The 22,816-nt window shown below is 30.6% G+C and overlaps 1 protein-coding gene across 3 annotated transcripts; it reads left to right on the plus strand.

Annotated features, from left to right (window-relative positions):
- Positions 14,427-18,188, plus strand: LOC18589771 (protein FAR1-RELATED SEQUENCE 4). Of its 3 annotated transcripts, none has more exons than XR_001929591.1 (4): positions 14,427-16,620; positions 16,732-16,788; positions 17,478-17,733; positions 18,009-18,188. XR_001929591.1 is itself a non-coding variant. In XM_018128279.1 (3 exons), exons 1-3 carry the CDS (start codon positions 14,566-14,568, stop codon positions 17,625-17,627), a joined length of 2,262 nt encoding a protein of 753 aa, XP_017983768.1. In that variant the 5' UTR covers positions 14,427-14,565; the 3' UTR covers positions 17,628-17,878. The 3 variants fall into 3 exon arrangements, 1 of the variants encoding a protein (XP_017983768.1); XR_001929592.1 differs by having other exon boundaries at positions 18,016-18,188; XM_018128279.1 differs by lacking the exon at positions 18,009-18,188 and having other exon boundaries at positions 17,478-17,878.

Below are 22,816 nucleotides of genomic sequence, written 5' to 3' on the forward strand. Positions count from 1 at the left end.
AGTGGAAAAATATCAAGGTCTTGGTCAATTATTTAATGCACAAACTCAACTCATGAGCTAAAGGATCTCAACTTCAACATTTTATTTTCCCTCTATATATACTTACATAAATTAAAAAAAAAAAGTAAAACTATAACCTTACTTAAGCAATTACATTTACATCTGATCTCAAGTCAACTCTCTCTTTTAATTCTTGTTTCTTCCCTTTAATTTTTTGCATATTTGGATTTTTCTTTTTTTCAAAAACAATGAAAGAGAAACAGTATTTTGGCCGTTCAATCGAAATAATGTAACCAATGGATGTACTCTTCTCTGTTATAATATTAGGGTAATGATTAAAAAAATTTAACTCAAAATCCTTTCTCTTAAAATAATTAAGAGACTTCCATTTGGATAATTTAATCATTTAAGATGTGATAATCAAATAATTAAATGCTAGCTTTAATGGTCATATACATACCTGGTGTAGTATGGCTTTGTATGGTTAATTTTTATATACTTAAAAAATACTTTCTTTGTTTGGAACTTAGAAAAGACTTGAATAATAATAATAATAATACATAATGGCTTTCTAAAATTCGAAGAGTTTTCCTTAAAAAAATATATACTCATACTACTTCATTGGAATAATAATTAAAAATAAAAAGTAAACAAAATTTTAAGAAACCAAAAAATACAATAAGAATCGCCATGTAACTTATAAAAAAAAAGTGAGAATAAAATATCAGGAAAGTAAAACTCTATCATCTTCCATTATAATGACTCTATATATAAATTAAATATAAGAGATCAAAAGTCATAAATAAACAAACTGATAAGAAAGCACAGAATGAGTACATAAGAGATACAAAATCATATATAATGAGTGTTACAAAAAGGTAAACACTTTTTTTTTTTGTCATTTATTGTCAATATAGAAGTGCAAAAGCTAATTAGGTTAAATAGAAAGCTACATCATATATTATTTCTTGAAATCATTAATAAATAAAATATGAAAAGACTGAAATTAATATGACAATATCCTATCAATTTCCCTTTCCCTACCATTCTATTTAATTTTAGCAGTAACTTAGGTACAATATGCAAAGTCTTTGTACTGAAATTGATTTTTATTTTTTTTTCTTTATAAAGGTTTTTTTTTCAAATATTAATTAATGAAATATGAAAAAATTGAATTTTATTATTAAGAATATTTATAACTTTTCTTCTCCCTACCGTTTCAGCCATTTTCAGGGTTTAGTATAATATAAAAAGTTATTTACATGAAATTGCTGTATATTATAATTGTTTTATGCTTCTTCTCTGCTTACTATTAATGAGCATAAAAAAGAAGTAATGAGCAGTTTACAAAAAGCTTTTTATTTAAAATCAAATGTAATATTAATTTATTTAAGAAGAAGGCATTTACTAGTTACATTTATTATGCAAAAACTTAACTTTACACACACACATATAAACAAATGTAAATACCAATTTATTAAAAAAATTAATACTTGCATTTATTATGCAAAAACATAATTTTACCTATTAAATATAAATGTAAGTATGCATGCATGTATACATTTAATTTCTTCTTGCAGTGTTTCAGTTGATCTCCACTTAACACTGTAAAACAAATTTCTGCTTGATGTGTGGTGAATGATCATCTCATTATTATCAAATATGAATATATATTATGTGGAAAGCAATTGAGTCCTGAATTGCATCATGACAAGGATAAAGTAACTCTCTCTGAATCTATGAACATGCCCTTAATTTTCATTTTAGAATTGGAAGTTGAAATGTTGAAATATTAATTGTTGAAGGGATTGAGTCTACATCATTGATTGCGGATTTTTTATTTGATGAGAAATAGAAATATTATTGCAGTCAGTCAAAGAAACATGAGCAGTTAAGAAAGGCTCCAAAGATGCAGGAGCTCCCTCTCTCCAAGCCAATACAAAAGCAGCCTTTAAAGACAAACCCTATATATATCGAGCAACATGATGTGCTCTGCTGCCTTGTTCCCATCACGGCTTACAGGAAACCAAAGCATTCCTTGTTTGTTCCATGTATTAAGTCTCCACCCAAACAAGAAGAATCAAGTGATCATCTTGAGCAAAAACATAAACCCCTTCCCCTTACACCTATACCTATACCTATACCTATACCTATACCTACACCTATACCTTCCAGAGCAGAAATACAGTTAACAGGGTGTACTAAAGAGTAATAAGCAAGAACACCGATGAGGAGTTAGAACCAAATTAAGCCAATGATTCTTTTTCCAACCATCCACAAGAAATATAAAAAAGAATAGATAACGTGCTTGCCTGACCTACGCCTAGACCTAAGAGGTCTAGATATTGATAAAGAAATTATATATTGCCCTAAATATATTTGATTCTAATTACACTTGTATTTTTGTAGATTAAAAAGTACAAAGTATATATAATTAATGGGAGTGGAGTTCAAGGTGGTTTACCTGTTTGTACGATTAACAGCCAACAGGCATGGAGGGAGGAATCTATATTTTTATTTCTTTTTTGGATCTCATTGAGCTAGCATTGGGTTTTGATGGACTTGCCTTTTACCACTATCAAGTTAATTAAGCACTCATTAATCATTGGGTTTATTAGGGGCAAAATTGACAGTTTCTTTGCTTCTGAGCCCAACACATGAAAAAAAAAAAATTCCCCCAAAAGGGACAAAAATCTCTAAACTATTTCTTTTTTGTCCTAAAGAAGATAACTCCATTAATATTTACCCAATGCATTTTTTTCTTCAGCTTAAAATAAATGATATACTGGTTTCTTTTGCTCCTATATGGGGGACCATCGGAGCCACGCGGCCATTTGTAGCTTAAAGAGAGGGACTAGGGCTTTATTTTTTATGGGCCCCTATGTTCAATAAGCACCGCAAAGACAATATTGCCCCTCGAAAATTAGTGAATGGAAGGATAGTTTAGTAATTTTAAATAGCTTTGATTCGGGAGAAATAGTGTTGTTGTCTGACTGTTGTGGCTTGACTTGCTGTCAATCAAGTTTTGCCAACATCCCACAAACAACATTTTCCCAAACTTAAAATAGAAAGCAAGATCGAGATGACACTCGTTTTGATTGCTAAATAAATTACTAAACTACTAAGTTATGCTTAAGATCACAAGTTATTTAATTAGATTTGACTAGATATCTTGATAAAGTGTCATCTTTATGCCATTATTTATTACTAATCATCATCATCCATCTAGTTGTTTTCACATTCATTTATACACTTAATATCAGCTATATCTCCTTCTTTTTAAAAAAAAAAAAAAAAAACCCAACCATTTTTGTCAAAAAAATGATAAGAAAAATAAAAACAATATGAGGATATGATTGCACACATGAATAAAAAAATTATTAATTTTGTATCCATTCCATCCATTGCTATCAATAATGAATGCTATAAAAATATGATTTGTGTTTGAGCATTTATATTTATAAAATTACGTAAAGTAAAAATAATTAGTGACGTTTGATACTGTAAGACATCATGGCAATTTGATATTATTGTTAACCTTTTATCATTAAGATTTAATTTAAGGTGATGGATACCAAATGCATTCTAAAGAGATTTGATAAAATTGAAACATGGTGGAGAAGAACCAAAATGGGAGGTCTAGCCATTTTTTAATAAGTTATGAACATCTTCAACCTCATTAATTGGACTTCATTGGGGTTGTGGCTCCCTTTCTTTTGAAGGAACATAGCAATTAAGGTACGTTTTAATGAAGACCCTAATCAATGAAATGGGTACTTGATTTTATCAACATGCTTGCCTACCAATCTTCCTCATAGACTCTTGATGATAATTTGCTTAAGCTCAATACCCAAAGTACAAAGAACTGGTGGTGACTTATTATAATTTAGTAATTTGTGACCTATTAGAATCTACAAAAGTGATGGAAACTTAATTTTGCTTTGTTTTAGATCTTGTTTAATGTAACCCAAGTCACTAAATGACAAAAAGCCATTGAGTGGAGAGAAAGCAGATTTGCAGATAATGTTGCATGTTCGAAGGGGCATTGTCCAAATGATGTGAAGACAATGACATTTTTTTATTTTATTTTATTTGTCATTAAGCCATTTCGTGCCATGTGACAAATTTGAGGGTCCACCAATAGCAAACTTCATCTCCTTCATTGATTTTAAATCTCATCCCTGACCCAGAAAAAGAAAATAGAAAAAAGAAAAAGAAAGATTTGAATTAATGAATGATTGGAACGATGTCGTTTTCTTGGTGTCATCACTAGCACTTGGTAAAAAGTGATATCATCTCAACCTGGAAAGTTCCAACCTTCAGCACTTCGACCTGCCTTTGTCGACCTACCTTTGTTAGACAACTCAGTGGGGGGCAAAAAGCCTTATGTACTCAAAGGAGATTAGAGAAATGTAAACATGATTAGCCACTTAATTAGAGGAGTAAGCTTAATTACATTTATAAAAATAACAGTCTCACCCTTTTTTTTAATTCTAAAATTTAAAATCCAAATTTTCAAAAGAAAATTTCTAGTCTTTAATTAACAAGGTGATTTTTTAAAAAAATTTTATGGTAAAGCCAATTTTTTATTTTATTTTTTAAAATTAGAAATTTACTAAATAAATTATTTAAATATTTAATTAGAGCATGTAGTCTGTCCTATGATATTCTATGAATATAATAGTTAAATAAAACTTTAAACTATTTAAAAGAAATTCAAATAAGCTCTTTTTTTTTGTTATATTCAACCAAAATTTTGTATTTTTATTTTAAATTAAATAAAATTTTAAAACTAATGATTAATTAATTATTATTAGTTAAAGTGTCATTTATCATTTTATATCATATGGTGTTGACGTGATATGTTTATATATTTTAATATAAATAATTACATGATATGTTGATGTGTGACATGACCGTGTGAGAATTTTTAACTACCATATCAATGTCATAAAAAATGATAAAGATATTTTGATTAATATCAATTAATCAACTATTAATTATAAAATCTTATTTGATCGAAAATAAAAAATATAAAAACTTAACTAAATGTAATAAAAAATAAATTTTTATTTAAATTTTTTTAATAATTCTGAAGTTTTTTAAAGAATTATGTTTATTCCGTATTGTGGTTGAATTTTAGGGATTTAGAGTAGAAAGCAAAAGTGATGATTGCATGTGGTATAAAAATTGTTAAGAGGGCTGATTGTCCAACAATTTATCTACCCTAGTCACCGACCACATCTAACACAAATTGTTATGGACACGTGGGGTGGGTTTTTCACCTTTTGTGCACACAAACTTTTGTTTTTGGATAACCAAACCCTCAATCTTGAAAAAGTTTAAAGATGTGACTTCACTTAATCATCGCTTTCCCTTTAATCATGGTTGTAAAGATTCTTAAGCTCTAAGTATATTAAGGTTGCGTATGACTCAGTCTTTTTTTGTGTTCTTATATAATTGTTTTGTTAACATATAAGAATCAATATAAAGTTTTGAAAAATATTCAAGTTCAAATTTCATTTTTTATGAATTTATTTTGATTTATTTTATTTTATTTCATTTGTTTCCTTTACTAGTTTGTTTATTAAATTTTTTTATTAAATATATTAATTATGTAATATTAAAAGATATTTGATTTCTACTTCTATATTTAATTTCATAAAAAAAGGTTAGATTTACCATAAAACATTTTCTTAGTACATATATTACTCTGGATATCTCCGAAATGTATTAAAACACTTACTTTTTCAATTATAAGTATGAGGTCTTAAAATCTGTAAGTCGTAAGTTAGGTTTCACAATGTGCATTTCTACTTGAATATAAGCCATATATGTAACTTGTTTGATAGCTAATTATTGAGTCCAACTTGAGTTATTCATGAATAGTTTCATTTACAGCCCAGCATTAATTGGTGGATTTTCAACCAAAAAACATAAAAACATTAATTGAGATTACTTAATAAAAATAAAATCAACATTTTAATTCTTAAAATTGCGTGTTGTATATAATTCAATATACATAGCAAATTAATTACTTCAACTATATAAAGTTATATCAGGTGCATCGAATTATGAGATTTGATAAAAAAAACGTTAACATAATTATAACAATAATACAGCATTGATTATAGGTTAAATTAGAACAATTTTGTTAGATTCTAATACGATTACGATATTGTTAGCTTACAATTACAATAGTATTAGCGGGACTCTCCTTTGTATATATACCTCATTTACTTTTATCAATTCACAATTCAAAATACAAAATTTCTTTTCTCATAACATGATATTAGAGTGATCTTATTTATTTTCTATCTTTTTTGAAACCTCGTCTTTGCATTGTATGAGCTATCCATAGTTTTTACGAAAAATTGTCTCAACCAACATTTATCTAGCTTCACCGCCACTACACTACAATTACCATCACGGGAAGAACCTGAGTTTGAGGAGAGTGTTAACATAATTATAGCAATTATACGAATTACAGACCAAATCAGTGGGATTTGTTAGATTATGATATGATTACAATATTCTTAAATTACAATTACAATACTATGAGTTTGAATTCTTTCACAAATTATTGAGAATCTCTTGTATATATACATTTCATTAATTTTTGTATAATTTATAATTCAGAATATAAAATTTTTCTTCTCATAAGAAATCACAAGATTAAGTAAGTGATTTAAGGTGACGGAGTATATAACATCACTCGCAGACAAATTAAATGAAAGAATATAGGGAAACTTGTTGACTTAAAATTAATTGATAATAGATAAAGATTTTTGTTGTACTTGACGATCAAAGATATTTAAATTTTTCGTTAAGAGATTTATTGTTATTATTATTTTAACGTAGTTTCTTATATACAGAGAAAATAGATTTATTACATGATATAAAATCTTTATATGCACAATTCTCACACGCAAAATATGTAGAGAGGATGGTCTCATGCAATATTAAACTTTATTATAAGACATTTGAAAGTTTGTTACGAGAAAATAAAATCAATTGAAAAGAAATGAAGATGTCGAATAGAGATATAACGAAATAAAATCATAAGCTTGCAGTAAATGTATTTTAAAAAAGATAAAACGAAATGAATGCGAGAAAAATCATGATTTGTCTTCAAATCAAAGACGTAATTAACAAGTCTAAATTGACTTCATTTCACCGACTTGTTGCGTTGCACAAATTTATTTTTTCTAATAAACCACATTTCACTTAAACTTGTTCAGTTGTTTGACTTTTAAAAGCATGTTGTATAAAAGGAGTCGGGCAAAACTCCAAAGGCAGCTAAAAGAGAAAATAAATAAATAAATACAGATACCAGATGATGAATGCAACATGAGAGATAGAGGATCATGTTCCTCGTGGAGCTCCTTCCTCAAATGTCAATGCCCGTATTTAAAGCCTAGCCTCCTGACTTCATGTTTCAACCGTTTCAGCTACCCCTTCAGCTCAAATATAATAAATAAAATAATCCTAATAATGTTACAGGAATTATTATACCCACTAAGGTAATAAACTATATCAATGATTGATTGATTAACTGAACAAATCCTTTATTTTTAACATTTGTATCTTGCTAAACTATTGCCAAACAAACAAAAAAAAGGGATAAACTTAAATAGTGACCTACAACAATGCATAAATTAGACCAACAATCAAGATCAATGTCAAAATATGATTGGACCACCTCCCCAGTTTCAAGGGGAAAAAACACACCAAGTGCCGTAATAAGCTTTTCCTGGATTTGATGACCTAAATTTGGAACGGAAATCAAAGTTTATTTTGCAAATATAATAATGGACTAAACTGGATGATTTGATTGACTGTTCTTAATTGAATATTTGACTATCGTTTTTTAAGCACCTTATATCTTATAGTTTGAATTTAAGAGAGGGTAATAACAAGAGGAAAACAGCTCACCGATCAAAATAAGCTGCTGGGTTTTAGGTGGAGGAAAGTAGCCAATTCGAACACTACATGATCTAAGGTTGCATTTGGTATATTACTGAGAATGAGATTGTTGAGAATGTAATTGTTGAATATATAATTGCTGAGAATATAACTTTACAGTATTTAATATAACAAGAGAAAGTGATAATTGTAGGGAATGTGATTGGTGAGAAGATCATATTGTAGTGTTTGGTTTGTAAACACTTTATCGGAAGTATAATGTAAATTGACAAAACCCTATTAATAAAAAACATATAAGTTGAATAAATTTATCATTTTTAATATTAAATTTAACTTTTTAACTTTAAGTAATTAAAATAATAAATAATAACATAATATTTTTATATTAATTATTTAAATATTAAAATATGTAAAATTACTAAATATTTATTTTCACCTTAAACTTATAAAAATTAAAACTAAAAAAAATTATCTAAAGAAAAATCTATCAATAAATAAAAAATTCTATCGATAGATCACATTATCTATCGATAGATTATACTATTTATCAATAGATAAAACTCGTTGTCAAAAGTTTGAATGTAATCTATCGATAGATGAGAACATCTATTGATAGATATATTATTTTAAACTTACCTGAAGCTTTCTTTCTCTCATAACCATGGCACCCAAACACCTTTCCCTCTCAAATCCTTTGAATTTCTTAGTAAATTTTCTCGATTTTAAACCATTTAAATGTTTCTTTCTCAATTTTTGATATCAAAAACATATTTTTCTCAAACACTTTCAAATTTGTTAAAAATTTGAATTAGGGTTATATAAAACTCAAGGTTCCAATATCTTCAATTTTTGAATTTGATGGTGAAATTTGACCCAAATATGCTGGTGATGAGCTACCTCTCCTAAGGACGGTGAGAAGAAGGAGAAGGAGAAAAAGGAGAAAAAGGTGGGAAGGAAGAATGCGAAGAAGGCAGGAAGGAAGGAAAAAAGTGAACAAGGCAGGAAGGAGAAAAAAATAGTTGGGAGGTTAAGTTGAGAAATAAAAATTTTTTTACTTTTCATTTGCAGAGGGAAAGTAATTTTCCCTCCAAGAAAGAAAAGAATGACATCCCTTTCTCTAATTGCAATCACATTGCTAAAAGATTATTTTTTCATCTTAAAACATAAACAAAACACTGCAATGTGCTTTCTTGCAATTTAATTGTAGGAAATGTCCCTTACTTGTAATCTATCAAACGCTACCTAAATGTTGAGGCTGCAAAATCTACTGTATGGATTCAAACTAACCATCAAATCATGATTTTAGTTTTGATTAGACTTGTTAATTACGTTTTGTACATATACTACATAGTCATTGTTGTCCACGGACCTTACAGAAATGATGGTAATTTGTTATATGTATATATGCTTAAAGAGTTGGATGTTGCACTTAGGATTACACATTGTATGATTGAGTTTCAAATAGCACAAAGATTAAAGAAAAACAAAACCTTAATTAAGGTGGAAGGGAAAGAAGAGAAAAGGGAGATTCCCACAATGCTGGGTTGGTACAAGTGTCAACATCTACTAGTGCAGTGCAGTGCAGCGCTGCTATACTTTTGAATAAACTCAAAAGGAACAGATTCTCACCCAAAATGTGAATGCCACAAACTCCGAATGATTTCCACTGCGGGTATCAAATCTTTAAGCCCATTGTGGCAGAAACCTTCCCTGCCTCATCACCGTCACTCCCTCCTATTTCCTGCCTCCATCTCCATGTGATTCTACTCCTGCCAAAATGTTTATCATGCAGCCTTATCTTTAGCCCTCCGGTCCATATCTTCCAACTGCTAGTGATTTTTCTTTTCTATCTATGCAAATAACTGAGTCTAATTAATCCTACCATACACTGGGTTTTAGGGTGGGCATATATTCGAATAGGCAGGTGAGAACCAAATCCCTATACTATACGTCCTAGTCGTGACAAAGACATATGGCCCTGATTGATTACCAAATATTCAAATCCTTTTTTGATCTTATCTAGGGGTTTAAATGATCTTAGCTATCCAGTTCAATGGGGATTTTTATAATGGTGTTCAAGCTTCATTTCATTATAGTTTGGCTGAATTCCAGGTTGAATTGGGTTCGATTCATTTAACTTAAACAAGTTTGATCGTAAACAATTAATGAATTTGTTTTTAAATAATCAAAGAAATCAATAATCAAATTAATTTGCAAAAAAATAAAATAAAAATAAAAAGAAAATTTTATTAAAAATATAATTATATTATTATTTTATACTAATCAAACAATAGACAAACTTGTTTTAAACGAGCCCTTAAGAAATTTATAAACGATTTTCAAAATGAATAATAAACATATATATATATATATATATATATATATATATTCAAGCCTCTATTTTTTTTATTTTATTAAACGAACTTAATTTGAGCTTATTCACGAGCTGTTCGATGAACATTCTGATTTATTTGCCCTAAAAACATGCCCAAGTTATTGAAATGTTGAGGATGGAAAATGTTTCTTAATTCGGCTTTTAAACACTTTTTAAATGTTTTTTTAATTTCTTAATTTGGCTTAAAGTGAATGATATTGAACTCACCTTGACTTTAAAACCACAGTGGAAACTTTTACAGGCAAGTGCCAAGTTGCATAGGAATTTTAAAACTATTTCGTAGTTAAATCCGGAGAATTAAAGAAAGCAGAAGAAAAAAAAAAGGAGAGGAGTGAGATATTTGTGTGATTAAAAACAAAAGAAGATTAAAAGTGTAGGGGTATTGGATAGGGGGAAAGCATTCGTAAGTTATAGTAACAGGGGAAGCATTTGCTTTGCTTTATGTTTCCTCCCTTTACCCTGACGTGGATCAATGTTGTAAATATCCTAGCATAAAAAGCACTGAGAAATAAGACGAGAGCATCTTAGGCATGCTGTACAACTTGGAATTATAATATTAATAGGTTGTAGCCTTTACTGGACATGTCATTCTCAAAGCCCATCATTCATTCTTATCAACACCCCAACCCAATTCTCATAACGGCCTTTCAATCATACTAATACAGCTTCTCTTCAAACCACTAGTACAAAGCTTTCAAGCCTTTTTAAGTCTAATTTAAGTAGCTATGCAACAATCAAAATTAACTAAATTTACCACAACAAATGTATTATACATATATAAATACATAAAAAAAAAAAGGAGGAGTTAGTTACATTGGTTAGACGATGCAACTAATATGAGCTTCTTTTTAGGGTCATTTTAACCTTACATTTAGAATTAGCAATTTTGAGTATTTAAGGCATAATATTTAAGGTATAGTGTCTATTGCATTCAATCAAGTTTTTATATTTTTATTTTGAAATAAATAATTTTTTATGATTAATTATTGATTAATTGTTATTAGTCAAAAGATCATTTGTCATTTTTATGCCATATGGCATTGATGTGAAAAATGAAAAATATCACATAGTTATGTTATTATATCACATTAGCATGTTACTATTATAATTCATTATGACATGTCATCATACTATGCGATATAAAATAACAAATGACATTTTGACTAATAATAGTTAGGTAACCATTAATTATAAAAGTTTATTTAATTTAAAATAAAAATATAAGAATTTGATTTTATGCAATAAAAGAATAAAACGTAATTCCCAAATAAACCTTTGAACTATATTAAAAATTCAATTAAGTTTTTATACTTTTATTACATTTAATTAAGCCCCATATTTTTTATTTTAAATCAAATAAATATTTCATCACTAATTACAGTTAATCAAAGTTATAACTGTTAGTTTAATGCCATGTCATTTGCAACGTGATATATAATTTTGGATGATGACATTGTCACGTGGTCGATGATGTGATAAAAATGCTATTGATTGAGATTTTAATTGTTGACTTAGATTTTTAAATAAATTTAAAGATTTAAACAAAAAATATTAAAATCCAAATCAACAATAAAAAATCCAATCAACAATATTTTATCCACGTCATCAGTTATGTGACAATATTATCATTTAAAATAACATATCACCTTACCATGTGAGTATAACAGATAACGTAACATTAAATTGATAATTATGACTTTAAGTAATGACAGTTTATCAATAATATGTGATAATGATTTATTTGATTTAATGTAAAAATATAAGAATTTAATTAAATGTAATAAAAATATAAGAATTTAATTACTTTTTTTTAATAAATCAAGAGTTTATTTAAATTTAATTAAATAATTTAGAGATTTTTTAAATACGAGGTCAATATTTAAATAAAATGGTAACTAATGCATTATTCAATTGCTGAATAACTCGTGTTTATGTAAAAAACCTTGCACGACTAAATCTCAGCTTTATTGGCAAAGACATCCTAGTAAAATACTTTTTGGTAATAATTTTCCATTTCTATCACCTGCCCTGCCCTCTTGCTCTCTGCCCATCCCTTGTTTTTGTTTTCCTTTTCCATTTCTATTTCCCATCCACTACAGATTGATTCGATGATGCAATGAAAAAAAATTCCCAGTGAAATTTTTTGTAAGAGGCCTATCAAGTCTTTCCTTTTTCCAATCTTCCTCCATTGTTTTTCTGTTCAGGTATTTTATTTAATGAATTTGTTGCATTTCTTTATATATCATTCTTTAAAGCATTTTGGATTAATATTCCTTCTGGGTCTCTGAGAGTTTTAAATTTAGGTTGAAGATTTTTTGCTTCTTGTTGGGTTGTGTTTTGGGATTCTTTGGGATGCTTGATTTGGGTGTTTTTTTTTTTCTCCTTTTTGGGTTTATGTAAATTAAGCTATGAAAGTAAAAAGTTTTATGAAGTTCTATCTTCTAAGAAGGGTACTGTTAATAGTTCTAGCTATGAAATAGTGTATGTGGTTGATTCGTGAACTGGGTTAAAGATGATGGAAGTAAAGGGGAAATAGGAAAAAGAAAAAGAATTCAATATCGAAAATGAATGTTTGCAGGAACTAAAATTAGGAATATAAAAGGAAGGAACTTTATTTTATGGAGTTAATATAACCTTGAATGAGTTATGAGTTTGGCTGTTGGCTCTTGATTGTGGTTAATTCTCATGTAGGAGGTTCTTTTGGTTGAAATGTTTTGGTTCAGTTGTGGCAGTGTAGCAAAAGAATTTTTGTTTTGGGAGCTAGTTTAATTTTTGTGCAATGTAAGAGAGGGTTGCTTTGGTTATTACTTTAACAACCAAGACTAGGGCTTGAGTTTGCTGGAAAGATTGGGGATAGAAGCTATGGTGTGAGCCTGTGAAGTCTTTGATTTAGTGCATGTGAATTGGTTTATTAAAGTATGAGGTGTGATGTATAGCCTAAAAGGTCTCCTTGCTTTTAGATTTTAAAGATTTCCACAACCATAAATATATATATGGATTGGTACTTTAGCTGCAGGGGAAGCAGAAATGGGGAAATCGGTTACCCTTGACAGACTGCATCTTTGTTATACTTGTTGCATGATCACCAAGGGAGGAAGATAAGAATTAATTTGTACAAGGATATGGAGGTCTATTTCTGGAATGTGGTTGACATACGTGTATCATTTGAGGAAGGGAAATGATCCATTAACATCACGTTTGGTCTCTAGCAATGCACTTGTCCACAGAATGAATGCATTCAGCATAAGTATGATAGATAATATGATTGTTAATGTTGGGTGGGGGATATGCTACCCTTTTGCTTTTGAAATTTAGACTGTTAGAAGTTTGTGTAGCCATATTAAGGCCCATTTCTGAAAGTTGATGCCAGTACCTGCCTATTGTTTATTGTTCTTTTGATGAGGTTGTTACTTTCTAAGCTCAAACTGTTAAATGTTAGACTTAAGGCAGCAGTTTCTTCATTGATCCGTTGATGACTTTTTGTGATCCTTAAAAATCTTTTTATAGGGTATCTTTGTTTTTTTTTTTTTTTTGTTGCTTTGGAATAGAAGGAGGGAGGGAGGGGGGGGGGGGGGGTTGGCTACATCAAAGCTCTCAGATCTATCTTATTGTAGAAGTGTAAAACTTACAATAGTGTGCTCATGTACAATAAGGAGTTTTGAGGTTTCAAGTCTTAAAGGATACATGGTATTAGGTCTTTTACCGTTTTCTGATGATTGCTTTGCTATAATCTGCATAGCATTTTAGAGAACCAAGTTCTTATTTTTCAGAAGGGGAAAAGTAAATGGTTTAAATTGGTAAGTCTATTTAGGTATGACATCCTTTCTTTAGGAGAACAGTCTTTTCTTTTGTCATATATTTTTCCTAAAAAATATCTCAGTAGTTTCTGGTGTGAAAAATCTCCTCCTGGTAATCATTAAATGGAACTCCTTATTCTAACTTCAGGCAGGAGTTAAACTTGGTTGGATATAGTATAAAGTTAGTCTGCTGTCTCTCTTGCCTGTATTGTTTGAGATATTGTTTTCTTTCTTATTGCCATCTTTTTTTGTTAATGATATTCTATAATCCTGTATTGCCTTGACATGCAAGATTTCCATATTTCAGGTACTGTTGTTATGAAATCATTTAGTTGAAGGTTTCTTTTGCCTCCATTAAATGTTTTATGGTAAACTAAGTTCTAGCTGAGTATACATTTGAAAGTGCATCCCAGATGCAGAGTGGATCTGAATATTCCCTTTAAGATAATGGATTCTAGCATCAGCACCAGTGACACCATTTTAGAGCCACATTCAGATTTGGAATTTGAATCACATGAAGCTGCTTATACATATTACAAAGAGTATGCCAAGTCTGTGGGCTTTGGCACTGCTAAATTGAGCAGTCGTCGGTCCAGGGTGTCCAAGGAATTTATTGATGCTAAATTTACATGCATAAGATATGGAAATAAGCAACAGTCGGATGATGCTATTAATCCTCGGCCTTCTCCAAAAATTGGATGTAAAGCAAGCATGCATGTGAAGAGAAGGCAGGATGGCAAGTGGTATGTTTATAGTTTCATAAAGGACCATAATCACGAACTTTTGCCAGCCCAAGCACATTTTTTTCGAAGCCACAGGAATGTTGATCCACTTAAGAATGATGTTGGAAGGAGGCGGAAGAATCTTGCTGCAGTTTCTAAACTATTTGGTGCCTACCAAAATATTGAATTTTTGGAAGGTTATATGAGAAATCAGCATGATAAGGGGCGAAGTTTGGTTTTAGAAGAGGGAGATGCTCAAGTACTTCTTGAACTTTTTATGAATATGCAGGAAGAAAACCCAAAATTTTTCTATGCTGTTGATTTGAATGAAGAGCATCGGCTGAGAAACGTATTTTGGGTTGATGCCAAAGGCATGGAAGATTTCAGTAACTTTGGTGATGTTGTGTCTTTTGACACTACATATTTCACAAACAAATATAAAATACCTTTGGTACTCTTTATTGGAGTCAACCATCATATTCAACCCACATTGCTTGGTTGTGCATTAATTGCAGATGAAACAGTTTATACTTTTCTTTGGCTGATGCAAACATGGTTTATAGCAATGGGGGAACGAGCTCCACGAGTGATGCTCACGGATCAAAACAATGCCATAAAAGCAGCTGTGGCAGCTGTGTTTCCTAATACACGTCATTGTTTCTGTTTATGGCATGTGTTGGAAAAACTTCCCAGGCATCTTGAATATCTAAGCCTGTGGCATGAAAGTCTAATGCTAAAATTTGATAAATGTATTTATAGGTCTTGGAATGAGGAGCAATTTGAAAAAAGGTGGTGGAAGATGGTTGACAAATTCCATCTTAGAGAGATGCAGTGGGTTCAGTCTTTGTATGAAGATCGCAAACAGTGGGTACCTACCTTTATGAGAGATATATCTTTTGCTGGATTGTCTACTGCTTTACGCTCAGACAGTTTGAGTTCTTCATTCGACAAATACGTGCACGGGGAAACATCATTGAGGGCCTTTATAGAACAGTATAGAGTAATTCTTGAGGACAGGTATGAAGAGGAAGCCAAGGCTGATTTTAATGCATGGCATGAGACTCCTGAGTTGAAGTCTCCATCACCTTTTGAAAAACAATTGTCAATTGTATACACACATGAAATTTTCAAGAAATTCCAAGCTGAGGTTTTGGGAGCTGCTGCTTGTCATCTTAAGAAAGAAAATGAAGATCAGGCGTCCATGACATATAGTGTTAAGGACTTTGAAGATAATCAAAATTATATGGTGGAATGGAATGAATCAAAATCAGATATATATTGCTCATGCCACTCTTTTGAATATAAAGGCTACCTTTGCAGACATGCTATTGTTGTGCTCCAGATGTCTGGTATTTTCAGCATCCCATCTAAGTATATTTTGCAGCGGTGGACTAATGCTGCCTTGAGCAGGCGTCCAATCAGTCAGAAATTGGATGAGGTCCAATCTAAGGTCCGTCGGTACAGTGATTTGTGTAGACGTGCCATAATATTAAGTGAAGAAGGTTCACTTTCTCAAGAAAGCTATAATCTTGCACTAGCTGCTATAAAAGGAGCTAGGAAGCAATGTGCAAGTGTCAATAATTCGGTTGAGAATGATGCCAGACCTAACACCTCAGTGATTTATGCTGTTTCTGGTGTCGAAGGACAAAATCAATGTGTTAATGCTCCCGAAGAAAAAGATCCAGACCCTAGAATGGCAAATACAATCAAGACTTCCCGAAGTGTTGAGGCTGTGTTGGAGAGGCAAATTAATGAGAATAATCCAACTAGAAACGGAAAGGTCAGTGAGCAGTCTGTTGATATGTATAATTTCATATTAGAACATTTTGATTTATAAAGGGAAGGAAAAGAAAGAAAAAGAAAAATCACTAAAATTTGCTTCTGTAAACAGCAGGTATCTCTTGTGGGAGCTGCGAATGTTGGGTCACAAGATGGTTTTCATCAAATGGTTTGTTCAACTTTCATCTCTCTCTCTCTCTCTCTCTCTCTCTCTCTCTCTCTCTTTTCAGTAGGGATAATGTGGTTTATTTTCTCATATTCCAATGTAATGTAATGCTATTATATGTGACACAGAAAATTCAAAGTTGAATTTATTTGATGTTTTCTTGAAACTATTTTAATGCACTTAGTTCTAATGATTTTGATGCCTTAGAAGAATGTGGTGGCTGAACCATAGTGTATGCACCTTATTGTGTTTAATTGTGTGCATAACATGCTAATATGAGATTGGATCAGAATTTGGATCTGATGCTTAGGGTGACTTTAGTCCTGAACTTTCATCTAGCATGCTAATATGAAGATTGGATCAATTTTGAGCAACCCTACTTAATATAGGTTAATGTACGTGTTCTTTTCGTTTGATTTGCAAAGTCAGAGAGCATGAATGTGCAATGAATTGTATCTGGCAGCAGTATATGATAAAGAGCACTTGATTATACTCATCAAAATCATCATTATCATCATCATCATCATCTATGCTTTACTCAAGTTTAAGTTTTCCAAATGAGTGTCAATTAATATGCATTTGCCTGAAATATACTTATCGTTACTGATATGCAGTTTTTGATTGATTAATTATTATATTTGGATAATGGTATGCCGTCTTTAAACCTTAATATCTCTGTATGCTTGTTGCAGGAGCTGTCAGACATGAGGCCAACACCAATGCATAATGTGATGCCAACACAGCTACATAATATGGTGCCAACTATGTTAACAAATGTTGCATCAACACATTTTCATAACGTGGCTGCTACACATTTGCATGACAATCGACTCCAGCGATAACTTATATTTTTTCTTCATTTTGTAAAGATCATGTAAGGAAAAGCTACTTTAGGGTTGCAGGAAGAGCAATATTATCATTTTGCAATTGCCTTGACTTCACTACGAGGTATGATACAGCTGACTAAAGTTTCATGTTTCTGCCTCTAATGAGCTTTTTACACATGTATGTTAGCTTGCTAATTGGATTTCTCCCTATTCCATGTCTCATATATTAATATAGTTTGTGATGGACAAGTGTTGTGTTTTGTCAATTTGCATACTGATTTTTGGCAAGAGGAGCAACTTATTTGGTTTTGGAGAATTGCCTGCCAGAGTGCTGCATTGTTTTGTTTGCATTTGCATGGCACCGTACATACCGGTAAATGACATAGATTGTCACAGTGTGCAGGTGACCCTCAAACATTGAGCAACCAAACCGTTGTTTTGGGTGTGGTTTCACCTGGGCTTTTTAGGGAAAAGAAAAAGTTTGTAACGTAGTTTACTATTTCTAGTGCATCACTATGAGAGTATTAAATATTCCAAATATACATTGTTGAATAAAACGAAGTAAGGTTTTTCTCATATGATTTGTGTATCTCAGTGAATCAAACTGTATAAATCAAGAAATTTTATATTATTTCAAGAACCTAGTGGCAAAATCACTGGATTTTTGAGTAAATTTTATTTTATGTGGTTGGTCCTACCAAATGAGTTAAATTGAGTTTTACCAACACTCAAGTCCAAATCAATGCAGCATGGTGTAAAAGCATGTACATGATTGCAGTGGGGGGCACTGGCTGCTATGTGTTGATATTAAAATGTGTAGCTTCAAAATCCAGGCTGTTTCATAATCTCTATTTAATTATTGATACGGAAATCGTCCACTTGCAGCAAAGAAAAAGGTTGGCAAACAGCCATATCATTTCCGCATTTTCTGATGTAAAAGTAAAATTGCATGGTATGAGCTATGTTTGGGTTTTGGGGTTGTTTTGTTTTGCTTGAACCATGAATTAATCAATTACATAAACTGAAGCTCTTGTTTCATGCTTGTATTGTCCCTTTGGCAACTTTCCTTGGAAAGATGAATTACTGTGTACTTGCATTTGATTGATTTGACGAGAGGAGAGAATATACTATGAATGGCGAGAGTCATGGATGGACAACTGGTTTGACAATAACATCCGTGTTTATCTATATATTTCATTTCAACGATAATAAAACAGGTTGAGACTGTTGGCAAAAGAAGTGTGGATGCCATCTTAAGATATGCCTTTAATTACCCGCGTAGCCATAAATTATAGAGATACAACATGTTGACTTTACTATATTGGTATTTCCTGAAGCTCATTGGGATTAACTATCGAAAAGAAACCAAGCTCCCTCTCCTTGTATAAAGAATAAAAATGGTTGAGAGACATCCCATACCTGAAAGAATATGAGGAACAACAAGGGGAACGGCACGTCATTATCAAGTTTTCAAGGGGAGAGATGAGGTAGTAAAGGTTGAAGAAGGAGAGGCATGCAGATAATCAGGCAATTTCTCTCTCTCCTTGTTCAGAGGCATGTCTTGCGCACTGCACATGGCTTCATCCCAACCATCTGGACCGACATAGGATTTGGAGTATGTTGTTAGTCAACTCCAGAGTCACTGTTATTGACTCCCCCGGACACTACCTGCGCCAATAAAAGACAAGCTCAACTCTCACAATAATTATTAACCCACTCTAACTCATCCAAGTATGAGAAATGAAACCTTGTATACATTGTATATGCCCACCAATTAATTCTCCTTTTTTTTTTTCTGTTTTATTTATTTTCTGAAATTTAAGATGCAAATAGGTTGTTTTAACCCTACACTTCAATTAGGGATAAAATGTCACTTTATAGTAAAATACCATATCAAGATAGTGTACTAGTAAGATTACATTTCTTAAGTCAAGAGGGACAAGCTTATCAATTAAACCATCGGTAACATTTATTGCTACAGTGGGTTTTGTTGTAATATAGTTTTTGCAAACACATTTGATCTTTGATTCTTGAAGAATCTTAACTTTAGTCTTGTATGAAAAATGCAAAACTGTTTATTTACTTTTGAGTCGGTTCTGACTCAAATTTGTCAAACTTTGTGTGTGTGTTATTTTTTCTGGGTAATTAAAAATTTAATGGACTGTATTTCATTGACAAGAAGAAATTATGAAGGTAGACTGGGACTTATTTTATACCAAATCTGAAAAGCCCTTGATTAGCTTCTTGTTTTGGATTGTGAGAAGGTAGAGGCCAGTATAGCTGCACATGTACCACGTGCTGAATGCCAATCATGCAACAACAAGAAAGGCAGGCATGATTGATGTTTTTTTTTTTTTGTTAAACCTTGGTTTTTTATTCAAATTCATTCATTAAACCATTGTTTGCCAGCTACTCGTCCACTGTCGGCATCTTGTTCAAAATCTGAGAGAAGCCTAATCAAATTTACATTTATTTTATGGTTTCTCTTTATTATTTTTTTAATTGATATATATATATATATATATATATATGTATGTATGCATGCAATCCAATTATCTAATAACATTGTGGATCCTGTACATTTGAGACATTTGAGGTTATAAAAAGTGTAATGACAGAAAAAGTATCGGATCAAAAAAAATAAATATATACTGAAATCTTTTACAACTTAATTGTCTACTTTTTCACTATAAATATATGGTTATAAAAGTTATTGTTTATTATTTTCCATACCACTCAAGAGTAATATTAGTAAAAAACTTTTACCCTAAATTTTAATTCAACTAAGATAAGATTTTTGTACTTTAACTCTATAAAAAGTAATATGCAGTTAAAAATATTATTAAGAGTTTGTTTGACTTGATTTTTTTCTTAAAAAATTTATAAAGCTGTTATAAAAAATAATAAATTTTAAAATTAAACTAGAACTGTTTGGTAATTTAATTTTTATAAACTATTTTTTATAGATAAACAACTTCTATAAATTCTAGTTTTAGTTAAAATTATCATAAAAAGTATTTAATAAATAACTTTTTATTAATCATGAATTCATTTATTCATGAATTTTTTTTTTAGTAATTTTTGTAGAGAGAGGTAGAGGTGAGGGAAATCTTGATTCGCAGAGAGAGAGGAGAGAGATCAATTGAAAGAAATGAGATTTTTTTTAGAAGGTATGTTGAAATTATTTAATAAATGAGGATATTTTTAAAATAAAAAAAATTCTCTTGTAAAGCGGACATGTTTTTAAAAAAAGAAAAAAAAAACTCTTCTCTCGAGCTTTCTTTGAAATTCTTTTTTTTTTTGTAGATTTTATTCTTTTCAAAAAATTATTTTTTTAAAATCTTATTTGACTCGATTTTTACTTTTAAAAAGTAAATAAATTATAAAAAAATTAAGCTTAAGTCAAGAGTGAGTTTAATGAGCACCTCGATCTAAAAAAACAGATATTTGGACGTACGTGGAACAAAAATTGTGAGTTTGCTATTGAACTTGTAATCTTTTGACTTTTTTTTAATGGTTATGTTTGTAAATATAGACAATTAAAAGATTGAATCACCTAAATTTTTATATTGTTATCTTTCTTTACTTTATTGATTGTGTAAGATTTAAGGTAAGTTTTTTTAAAAAAAATTTAGTTATTTACAAAACAATTAATTACTCTCTTTATTTTAATATATTTATTTTTGGTTAACTAAGTTTAACTCCTTTGTTTTCTTTGGTAATTTTATTATCATCTCACCTTTTTTGAGGATGAAAATAGGAAGTCATTTATGAGAATCTATTAATTTTCCTGTCAAATGAAGAGTATTTTTTTTAAAAAAAAAAGGATTTTGATAGCTGTCAGATATACTGCAAAATCTTAGGAGAAAACAAAAATAAATAATATAAATTGAGATTTGTGGAGTCATTTCTTGCTTTGAAGGAGAAGGATAGGGGATGTTGTAGCCTATGACTATTTCGCTGCTTTGTCGGAAACATCATTCGTGCTTCATGCTTACGACTATTTCTGCTAAAAATAGTCCTTTTTTTCGGTGTAATTATTGCAGTCTCATCAAAATGCATATAATAATTTGGATTCATCAGTCAAGTGCGATTATTGTTGAAGTAAATTCCAAAGTATGTATTATTAAAAGGGCGTGATTTCGCGTTGATGTGCCCATCAATGCTCTTTAATTTCTGTCGTCAATCATTCTTTCAATTTATTACTTAAAACCTTTTTATAGGAGAATAAAAAAACTGAATCTTAATAATATATGAAGAAATTTAATATTTTTTTTTGTCTACCGTAATATTCTTGTCAGTTTTAGTTTTAGGCTACTGTTTTATATGCTATTTTATTATTTTGTAAATAGTAATGTTTAAATTTGAAGTGAAAAGGTCTTCCCATATATGTCTTAAACATTTTAAATCAATAAATTACTAAAGTAATAGTCAAAAGTAGAAAATATGTAATCTTCAATATCTAAAAATTAATTGAATCGATTGGGGTCTTTAACTCATTAATTAGTGCGTGTATTTTCAAAAAATTGAATCTGATTTTTTACTTTTTATAATTAAAAAAACTTAAAAAGGAACCTTTTGAATTAGTGAAAAGATCTAAAATGATTTTGCTAAAAATGAAAAATTAAAGGTCATGTCCCATCAAAGCAATCAGGTAGGGGGTGATGAATCACTTTTCTTCTGGATATGCTTTGGGCACATTGAAATCTACACTGGTTGCTTGACATCCACATAACATGAACAGCTCATGGCTTGTCTTCACGTGATCTCCTCCCACACATTTATGTTTTCAATTTAAGTGGGGCGTATGGGGATAATACGGTAGTTCAACGGTCCAGATCATTTCCAAGGAGGACACTTTCGTATCAAGTAGACTGTGTTTGCTTCATCAGTTTGCATTAAATAAATGAATAGACTAGCTCCCGAAATGACCAAGAAGTGATTCCTTTCAAGCAGACAGAGATTCAGGTACTCGTGGGGCAATCCACTGAGACGTTGACGTTCACTGGGTAGTAAGATGGTCCTATACTATTCCATCTTGCCCACGAATACCGTGCGGCTCAATTATTTGCCCAAATTTATTCATGGAAATAGTTAGTTTAGCTATCATCATTGTCAAAAACTGTGTATTTGTAGCCTAAATCCTCATGCAAGATAAGGACAAACCAACTCAATGCATTACTCTTAACAACATAATTATCATA

This window comes from Theobroma cacao, chromosome 9 (genome assembly GCF_000208745.1).
Source record: "Theobroma cacao cultivar B97-61/B2 chromosome 9, Criollo_cocoa_genome_V2, whole genome shotgun sequence".
NCBI lineage: Eukaryota > Viridiplantae > Streptophyta > Magnoliopsida > Malvales > Malvaceae > Theobroma > Theobroma cacao.